Here is an 11,228-nt window from a genome sequence, read left to right on the forward strand (position 1 = left end):
GTGATTGTGATGGGGAATTTGGTGGAATGAAGATTGGCAGGGGAAACCGAAGTGCTCGGAGAAAACCCACCCCAGCGCCACTTTGTCCACCACAAATCCCACTTGACCGAACCCGGGCCGTCGCTGTGGAATGCAGGTATCTTCACGTGCCATTGCGGGTGGGGACTTCTTGAGCAGCGGTGAGAATGTTACCTTGACAAGAACGGTCAAAATGGATTGCTGTGCAGACTTTGTGCTGTGCTATTACTATGGTACTCCTTTTGATATTTTGATACTTCTCTGGATATGCAAAGGAGCATGTAAAGATAAATTCAAAACTTATCCAGGTATTCGCAGTTTGTAGGTCATCCATAAATTAGTGGTTAGAAGTTGGTTGTGGTCCCTGGAGGGAAGCAACAGGGGAATTCTGTTCAAAGAAGTTACTTATCCGTGAATGTAATGGAGGAAGAGGGGGGGGGGAGTAGTTTGAGGTTGTGAAAGTTGTGAATGTCACGTGTAGTCATATGCTGTGCACTGATTGTACGTTTTAAATATTCTTCAACTCGGTAGAATCACTACTTTCGCAGGATGTTAACTTAATAAACTTACTGAGAAATAAGAGACAATGGAGAAATAAAAGACAACCAATGTTATAAGCAGTTTTGTGTTTTTGATGAGGTTATGTATTAAACCGGGTAACTGCTGCTAAAATATGCCAGAAATGGCAGAAGACGATGTGCTGCAGAAAAAGAAATCCCACAGAGACCGACATTCAGGTATCTGGCCATACATTACATTAATTCCATATGTAAACTTATCGTTTTGTCTTTCTGGGCATGAAATGCTAGTGCTACATATTTAAATTTGGTTTAGTTTTGCTTTACCTTTTCTCTGCAACCCATTGTTATATTTATGGGTGGGAAAATGATTTTTGTTTGTATAAACTGACGTTAAATGACAGCGGCTTAGTGTTGTAAATTGTAATTAACTTTATACACTTCCCCGTGGAAACAAACATCTACCAAAACAAATATCTGTGAAAAGATAAAATGACATCAAGTATCTCTATTTTGTGGGCTGTGTGCAATCTCATTTGCGATGAACATCAGAATGACATACTGTAGTTGTACTGATCTGTTTGAAAAACGCAGTTGAGTTATGTCTTCACAATATGGTTGCCAGTTACTTGTGCCTCTTCCACAGAAGTTTTCGACAGTCATACAGTTTATCAACAGGTATTTGTAGTTGTACTAGCAAAGTTAAAATGTATATGTTTTTTCTCATTGTGGACTTATTTTTATATTTTTGTGATAAATCTAAATTAGGTTCAGCCAGATTAGGTTGGAATTGTGATTTTTTACATTCCATTGATCCTACATAGGACAAAAGCAAGGCTGCAGAACATGTATGCTCTTGACTCAAATATGAATTCATAATTGTTGCATATAGCATCATTAAAACGTCATTAAATGGCCAACAAAAAATGTACAGGCTTTTTGTAATATTATATATTACATTGATAATTGTGTAAAAAAATATTATATTCATAAGTATTTACATTACTGAAGAATTTTCAATGAAAGTAAATTCTTCTACAGAGTTAGATAAACATAATAAGAAATAATCTTTTAATACTGGCTTAGGTAGTTTTAATGGTGAATGGAAGATTATTAAAAATTTAATTCCAGTGTAGTACTCTTCATGTTTTCGGACCCGGCCATTCCCAGCAGATTATACGGTGGATTTCATTGAGTCCATAATTTGAAATGAGAGTTGGAGGGTGTATGGGTTATAACTGGACCCTTGTTACAATGTGTCACTCCCCGCAATGCAACTGCAACCACTGCCCTGCTATTTATGACATACATCTCAGAGGCCATGTCAGAAATGTGACTTCTGTACTGCTGTCTGATATCTTACTTCAATTCATGTCATTTCATATTCTATAATGTAATTTATGTTACATTTTCTTTTGATCTAGTAAGCATAAATAAAGCATGTAATTTGTGAGGTATTAGGTGGTAATTAAGTTTGTGTTAGTTCATAGTAAAGAGGTTCAAGTTACATACATCTGCGTTTCAAGATATTCATAAGTGCAATCTGCATTGAATGTGAAACATGTCACAAGCTTTACAAACAGCAATACATCTTTACAATTCCAACATGCCATATCACAATAACAAACAAACATAAATGCAAACACTGTGCATCTAAATAAATACATAAAATACAGATTATATTTACACTTAATGTCTATATTGATGCCTACTGTGGGACATCCATCAGTCAGCATGCACTCCCCTTCTATTCCTTAGCTGTTGATCCTGACAGAAGACCAAAAATTCATCAACAGTATATGATGGATTATGTATTAGGACATCCCTTATTTCTTTTATAAACTGTTTTTTATCATGTACTAAATCAGTTAAATAATCAGGCAGACTGTTAAATATTTTTGTACTCATGCAATGGACCCCTTTCTGGCTCATTGCGAGATGTGATGGTAGGACATGTAAATTTCTTTCGTGTCTTGTCGGTCTCTCATAAATTTAATAATTAGAAGTAAAATACTCCAAGTTATTTATCATAAAAGTCATCAAAGATAAAATATATTGAGAGACCAGTGTTAATATATTTAACTTTATAAATGCTGGCCTACATGACTCTCTCTGTTTCATCCCCATTATTATTCTAATAGTCTTCTTTTGTAAGAGAAAGATCTTCTTGGCCTCTGACGAATTACCCCAAAAAACTATTCCATATCTCATGAGTGAATGAAAGTATGCATGATATATCATTTAAAGTGTTGTAACATTACTGTATGTTTTCATAATTCGTATTGCATAACATGCCTTTCCCAATCTGGGTAACAGTGATTCAACCTGTGTTTTCCAATTCAAGAACTTACCAATTTCAATGCCCAAAAATATAATATGAATTTCCTCTTGTAATAATTCATCGTTAAACTTCAAATGTACAGGCATATTGTCATGATTGATTGTTTCAAATTTTAACACTTTACTTTTCCTCAAGTATAGGGATAAGCCATTGTATTTAAACCACTGACTTAAGGAATTTAACATAAGTTTAGACCTTTCTTGAATTTCATCGATATTAATACCCGACACTAATATACTTGCATCATCAGCATACAACAGTGACTTGTTGTCAGTACTTAATGCTGACGGCAGGTCATTAATATATAAAAGAAACAACAAAGGACCCAAAATCGAGCCCTGTGGTACTCCATATTTGACAGTTCCCCAGTCTGAACAGCATTTTCCATTCTGATTATTATAAAGTTCAACTCTTTGTCTTCTATTTTCCAGATAGGACTTCAGCCATATTTTATTTTACCACCATTGCCGTATGTTGCTAATTTATTCGAAAGAATATCATGACTCACACAGTCAGATGCTTTTGTCAGATCACAAAAAAATCCTAATGAATGATTGCATCTTTCCAACGTTTCTGAAATATGATTAGTTAATGTATATATTGCCATTTTTGTGTTACTGTTTTCTCTAAATCCAAACTGTGCAAAAGATATTAAATTGTTTGTATGTATGTGTTGCTTTATCCTATTGTACACCACTCTTTCAAAAATCGTAGAAAAACTTATTAGCAATGATATTGGTCTATAGTTTGCCATAATTGCCTTCTCACTTGTTTTGTATATAGGTCTTAATAAGGCAAATTTCATTCTATCAGGATATATTCCATGCTCAAAAGATGCATTAAATATGTGAGACAATGGTTTACTTATCTCAGTTATACAATATTTCAATATCTTACTAGAAATGTCATCATATCCTGTAGAATCTTTTGATTTTTGCAACATAAATATGCTCTTTATTTCCACCTCCGTTGTAGGTATTAGCTTCAGTTCAGGGAATTTATCAAATTTCAAAGTGTCTAAGAATTTAATAGCTTCATTTTTATTGGCACTTTTCGTGTCCAGATTCTCAGCTACAGTTATAAAGTATTTATTGGATGCTTCTACTACTTCCTTAGTATTAGTTACTTTGCTATTCCCCACTTTCAATTCGGTTATATTATCTGGGCCCCTCCTTTTCCCAGTTTCTTTATTAATAATCTTCCAGGTTAATTGTATTTTGTTTTCTGAGTTTTTGGTAGTACAGTTTCATAGCTCTTATTATGTTCGTTAATGTCATGCAGTACTTTTTATAGTATGATTCAAATCTTTTATCCTTTGATTTTTTAACTAAATTGTATAAAGCTCTTTTATGATTACAAGATGTTCATATACCATTGGTTATCCATTTGTTGGTGTCTTTCTTTTTGTACACCAGGGAGAAGCTATTTTCTAAAATTGTAAAGAAGGTATTATGAAATTTATTAAATTTCATATTAACGTTCTCTTGATCATAAACTGCTTCCCAGTTTTCGTTTTGTAATGCCCGTTGGAAATATGCTATGTTCTCATCATTGATATCCCTAAATGCTCTTACATGGTCCCTTTTCCTTGTCACCTGTAAATTTTTGAGTACTAAGATTTGCCCATCATGGTCTGAAAACCCATTTATTGCAGAATGGGTTTGAAATTTATTGAAGACATTCTTATCTAAGAAGAAATGATCTGTGACAGAAATGGGACCTATTCTAGTTCATGGTCATATGGTCACCATATTCTATCGTTGAGATGCCAGCTGGGGAGGTCAAAATTGGTCATAAGTGGAGAAAATAAAATTCCTTTACAAAATGATAAGGAAGTACATATTATGGGAATGGATAAAGTATTAAGAAGTCTGACTTATTTAAATATATTTATGCCCCAGTAATAAAGCATGTTGTTATAGTAGAATGTTCTTAGACTTGAATTCTTGAGGTACCTTGTTCCTATCCTACCTCAGTCAAGATATTCAATAGCCCTAACTAGCTGTCCTCACTGTGTTGTTTTAGAATCAGATTTAGAATTAGAATTTTTCATTCCCAAGATCCTTTATAGGATTAAGTCAGAAGTGTAGAACATGGTATATACATATATTATAAATATAAATAAGTATATAATATACATCTTATTTTTTAAGAATATAATGTTGTACTAGCTACACCAGATGTAACATATACCATTGTAGCAGATATTCAAGGTTATTAATTAAATATCAGTTTATTTATTAATATACTTCATTTTAAACACCATTAACAATGCCATTCATCTTAAATACAACACTTAGTGATGGCAGTGATTGAACTCATGAGGGAGCAATGCCTGTGACTTCAGTCTCAGAAGGTATGGGTAGATTCTGTAACCAGTCATTACCTACCGACATAAATTTCAGAAATTTATATTTGTTACTTAGTACCAATTTTATACTAAATGTAACTTATGCCTAGTCTTGTATTAACTGTTCTAAGAGTTCATGATGAGCAATATACTGATAAAAGCCTACTCGAAAGTTCTATAATAGCCGGTGTGGTATGCGAATGGTTACCCATCCCACTGCCAGTCTGATAAAAGAAACTTCCAGAATGTTCTCGAAGTATGAAACAGTAGAAGATGCTTCAAGAATGATCTGGAAACAGAAGCTTCTAGATGTCACATAATCCCACTGTATTTAAGGATTGATCCGGGATGGCAGAGACAGACAAGTAATGGATAAGTAACAGATAAACACTCGGTAAATCGGAGCAGAGCATTAGGACCATGGCCGATCAGTTGGGCAGCCAGTGAGTGACGTACCTCATCCACCATACTGTAACATAGTGTTATGAATCTTAAAGTATTGTACAGTGAGTGACAGAAGTGCAACTGTAACTGCAAGTGACTGCTGTTTGTAACCGTGTAGTGCTGTTAATAAAGAAGTGTATCATTAATATCAAGTTGTGATCCAGAGACTTCTTCACCAAGAAAACCCCGTCCATTGAAGCAAGGCCCGTTAATCCATGAGGAGATAATCTCATTGCTCAACCCTGAACATCATCCCCTTTCTACCCCAAGCACCTCAGTCTGGTTCACACACCACGCAGCGGCACCCTATCAACTACGAGGGTGCAGAAGGATGGCTAACACGGTGATTACACAAAGCTCCCAATAAAACAACTACCACAATTCTGTCAGAAGTCTGTCCCTCTGACTTGTTGACGGTTACTGAAAAGGCATATTTGACATTCCTGTTGCAACTGGCAAGGAGTGGAAACACACTGAAGTGCTTTATATATATAATACAAATAAAATATCTGTTAGAGTTCCTCATCTTTTTTTTTTTTCCAGCCTCATCTCAATGCCGGTGGTACCTTGAAATAGATTATAACTGCCTCTTTCTAAATCCTTACCCACTCATCATTCATGATTATCTTCCCACATAATTAGATACTAAATAACGCAATGAAGTATGAATCAATGCACCACACTTGGAGGATTTTGCTTTTGCAGGTCGCAAAGCTGAGAAGAAGAAGGCCAAAAGTGTGCATGTCCAGGAGTTAACAGATAGACAAAAAAATCCAAAAGCTTTCACTTTCAACTCAGCAGTACGAGCTGAACGCAGATTCAGGAGGTAAATTTTTGTTCTACAATCGTTACGTAATTTAAAAAACTCAAAAGAACCAGCTGTGGGTGAGTGTTTAGCATCATATTGAGGAAGCTTCTTGCCACGGAAAATTTGGTCCAACAGCAGAGCAGTCTATGTGGAATTGTGGTGGACCAAGAGATTCTGGGGAAGGTTTTACCATTTATTTCAGTTTTCCCATGCCAGTCATCATTCCACCAGTTCTCCATATTCATAAGTTAACTACGTTGTGTTCATTTCTTCTATGGCTCTTTGTTATTTTGGAATCATTTATAACCACTTTCTGCTTGCTGGGCATGTCACATCCTCACTGAAGCCCCATTACCATCATTTATGGGGATTCTTGTTGGGCTATCTCAAGCTCTGTGACAGTATTGTGCAACCACCCAACTGGAAGTTCTGTATTTGATATTAGCATCACCCGTGGTATTGGCTCAGTTGGCCTCTGGTGTGTTAAAGATGTTACTGAGGTGGACAAATTTTAGTTACTTGAGATGTGAACAAATTCAGATGGGATAATCAATGGAGAGTTCAATAGAAGAATAAAAAAATAGTTCTGAATTATATAAAATTATTACAGTAATATTATGGAACAGAGAGATCCCGAAACAATGCAGAATCATCATCATCATCATCATCATCATCATCATCAGTAATCTGTCAGACGACAGGTCCACAGTCTCTTCCAAAACAATTCCTTCACTTAATGCGANCTCCATCCTTCTCCAACACCACATTTCGAAACTTTCCAGATGTTTCTGATCTACTGCCCTAAGTGTCCATGTTTCAGCCCCATACAGAGCTATGCTCCAAATGTAGCATTTCACTAGTTTCTTCCTCAAATTTAAGTCAAATTTGCTGGTAAAAAGATTCTTCTTCTTGCTAAATGCAGCTTTTGCCATGGCAATCCTGGATTTAATTTCACACGTACACCTTCCATCATCTGATAACAAGCTACCCAAATATTTAAAACATTTCACATTCTCCAGAATAACACTCTTAAAATATATTTTAACCCATCTGTTTCACGATACAGCTTCATGGGTGTTTACTGTATTTGAGATGGCTTGGCTATGGGCTGATGATCAAGAAATCATGTTTTAATTCCTAGTAGGGGCAAAATATTTTTCCATTCTTCACAGCATGCAGTCCAGCTCTGGAACCCACCAAGGCTCTTATAAGTGGATACCCAGGGCTCTTTCCCCAAGTAAAGTGGCTGGGGTGTGAATCTGACCACCCATTTCCATCTAGTACCGAGATGAAGAATGCATGGAGATATAAATCAAATCCCCTGTAAGCTTTCATGCCGCTGTTCTGAAGTCTTGAGTGCAGCCTAACCTGATAGTTATATTTAAGGGCCAGATAAGACTGGAAAAGGTGGAACCCTCACTCACTCACTCATGGAGCTGATCCCTTCTTGTGTAGCCAAACGTGGGACCAGGGTTACATTATAGCTCTTTTGTCTTTCATAGTGCCCAGTATGTAAGCTTATTATTAGTACTCAGTGGGTTGATAGAACCCAAAGATTCAAGAGCACTATCTTCAACAAAGTTACCAGTGGGTCTAATCATGAGTCACTTTTTTTTCCGTTGCAAATTCCTGTAGTCTGTAGTGTTTAATACAGTATACTCGTTGAAAGTAAGACAGCGTCTAATTTGACAAACTGATATGTTATGGAGGAGTAAAACTGAACTTAATTTTAATTGTTAAGTTTAAAATAATATTATAATTTCATTCTTAGTGACAGTGTGAATATAAACCACAGTGCCTCTGAACTTAAAGAAAAAACTTGCAAAAACAAAGAACTGAAATAGTACTATTAATTTATCACATCACAGCAGAGTGCTAAAATGTAATATTACCCAGTTTCATATTTAAACTTCCTGCTTTCATGTATGCATTGAACTTTATATAATGAACAGGAATACTAGGTTAACAGTACAAATTTTCATCCAGGAAGCAGGATATTGAAACCAAGAAGCAGCATATTCCGTTAGTTGATCGGACGCCAGTGGAGCCACCGCCTGTTATTGTTGCAGTGGTTGGACCTCCAAAAGTTGGTAAAACAACTCTTATCCAATGTTTGATCAAGACTTTCACCAGACAACCAATGACAAGCTTAAAAGGACCAATTACTCTTGTTTCAGGTTAGTTCTTAAGTTTATCAAATGATTGCATTTCACCAGAGGTATATGTAAATTTCAGTGAATAATGTTTGTGACTGTATCACAGAAGATTGAGAGGAAGAGTGTACTCCATTTTTGGAGTGTATCTGTTATTCAAGTTGATTTTCTGTGATCGTGTATTCCTCTTTGTTGTTCTTATATTACAGGCACAAATAAGGTAATCAACAATATACTGTATAGAGCCAAAAATTAAATTCTTCACAATGCTAAAAAATAGTACAAATGTTATACTTAATATAAACGTAAGTTACATTTCCAGGGATTGCGTTTGATACACATCATTGCAAAGAATATATGAAACTAGTAAATTGCACTTCATGGAAGGCCCAACCAGCTGTCACATTATAACAACTGTTTTCTTGAAGGGTTTCATCTCTGACTTAGCACTTGACTGGGCTCATTCAAGCCAAGATGGCTTTGTCAAATAATATTCAGCTCAGACTGCATAACTGGGATTTGTTTCCTGGTGAGGGAAAGGATTTTCTGTACTGGCATCAGGTCACACCCAGTCTCCAGCTTGAGGGGTACCAGGGTCTTTGTCAGGGATGAAGTATCCAGATAGTCCTGGGATTAAGAATTCACATAGCTTTACCTCAACTCTCCGTAAACACTTTAATGGTTTAGAACATAGACACAGGGAATTTTTGTATCTAAGTTTTGTAGTATTGCTTGACATTATTTACTATAACAGAAACTTGTAGTGTAAAAATTCTTCATTTATTTCATCATATTGTTATGTATGTGACTTCCAGGCAAGAAGAGGCGCATAACACTAATGGAGTGCTGCAATGACATAAACAGCATGATTGATATTGCAAAAATTGCAGACCTGGTTCTGCTTTTGGTTGATGCTTCATTTGGTTTTGAAATGGAAATCTTTGAATTCCTCAACATTTGTCAGGTAAAGCTGATGGAACAATACAGTTGTTACCCTGCATGCAGGACCTAACAGATGCCACTGTGAGTAAATAATTATTCCATTCTGTAGGCATTTTCTTTTGAATTTTGTGGTCTTGTAGTATTTTATACAAACATATGATAATGCCATTCATGATCAGTGAATTAAGCCAGCATTTGTTCATATTACAGAGGAGGCCCTTCCGTGATGCACAGGTTATACACTATCCTGATACTGTAGAACCTTTTCAATACATTTATATTTGGGCAACTTGACCCTATGTTAGTGAAAATAATTGAATTGTTGAAGACAGGCACATGTAATATGATGTGGTGTGGTGATGCAGACATGTCTAGAAATGTATAAACATACCAACTGATTCTGTTTGTATCTTTTGTGGTCTTTTTCAGGTTCATGGAATGCCAAGAGTAATGGGAGTGTTGACTCACTTGGACATGCTGAAAAACAACAAACAGCTGAAGAAAACCAAGAAAACACTGAAGCACCGCTTCTGGACTGAGGTGTATGCAGGAGCCAAGCTATTCTATCTCTCAGGGCTGCTGCATGGAGAATATCTTCGTAATGAAGTTAAGAATTTGGGCAGGTTTATCTCCATCATGAAGTTCAGACCTCTTGTTTGGAGAACAACACATCCCTACATTGTAGGTATGTCTGGTCTTTTCACCATATTTTTTCAGGGGAGATATATTTGAAGGAGTAAGGCATTGACTTCCATGATTGAAGGTCTTGGGTGTGAAGTCATCCAGATTAGATGTAGCTATTTGTTACCCTTTCTCTTACCTCTGTCCTACAACAAAAGAATTTGTGAATATTAGGAATGCTGCATCACTGTCATAGTTGTATTCCATATTAAGCTATAAATCCCCTTTGTGATCTGTTAGTTTCATCACCAGTTGCCATTGGAGTTAGTTAACGCTGCTTCACAGGCTAGATCTTAAAAATTGACTGCTTCAGTACTGTTGAGACATGCAGAGGCCAGGTAGGTTGATACACAGTATTACAGTCTTTCATTCTTTAATAGTACAGGGTTATTCAAAAAGAATGAACGATTTTATTATGCAATATTTTATTAAAGGAAAGTAATACAAAACTCCAGCCAAGTCACAAGTATTTTACTCACAATCAACTTTTATTTCCTGTCTTACAAATGTTCAGTGTGGCCACCACCTGCAGCACGGGCAACATCCATGCGATAAGAGAATTCCTCCCAGGCGTGTATCAGCATATCACGATGCACTGAGTTAATCACTGTTGTTATTCGATGTTTAAGGTCATCGAGGTTAGTGGGTAGCGGTGGAACATAAACGTGATCTTTTACATATCCCCACAAGAAGAAATCACACACGGTGAGGTCTGGGGATCTCGCAGGACAAGCACAAAGAGCAAAGAGCACGGTCTTTGGCCCCCTTCTGGCCAATCAATTGCTGGGGCACNAGACCATCAGGTACCAGTGGGGCGGTCCTCCATCTTGTTGGAAAATGAAGTCATGCGAATCTGCTTGCAGTGAAGTGAAGAGCCAGTTTTGGAGCATATCGAGATAGGTTTGTCCTGTAACAGTGTTTCCTTCAAAGAAAAAGGGACCATAAACCTTGTCCTGAGGCGCAGCACAGAAGA

At 36.4% G+C, this 11,228-nt stretch overlaps 1 protein-coding gene across 1 annotated transcript in view; it reads left to right on the forward strand.

Moving 5' to 3' along the window:
- Positions 1-459: 459 nt before the first annotated feature.
- LOC111871781 (ribosome biogenesis protein BMS1 homolog) overlaps positions 460-11,228 on the forward strand; it is a 38,574-nt gene continuing 27,805 nt past the window's right edge. Inside the window, exons 1-5 of the mRNA XM_023865104.2 lie at positions 460-755; positions 6,377-6,497; positions 8,466-8,656; positions 9,448-9,596; positions 10,004-10,259. Of these exons, the coding sequence (XP_023720872.1) occupies positions 692-755; positions 6,377-6,497; positions 8,466-8,656; positions 9,448-9,596; positions 10,004-10,259 (781 nt within the window). The 5' untranslated portion in view covers positions 460-691. The remainder of the gene's footprint in view (positions 756-6,376; positions 6,498-8,465; positions 8,657-9,447; positions 9,597-10,003; positions 10,260-11,228) is intronic.

This window comes from Cryptotermes secundus, unplaced genomic scaffold (assembly GCF_002891405.2).
Source record: "Cryptotermes secundus unplaced genomic scaffold, Csec_1.0 scaffold846, whole genome shotgun sequence".
Classification (NCBI taxonomy): domain Eukaryota; kingdom Metazoa; phylum Arthropoda; class Insecta; order Blattodea; family Kalotermitidae; genus Cryptotermes; species Cryptotermes secundus.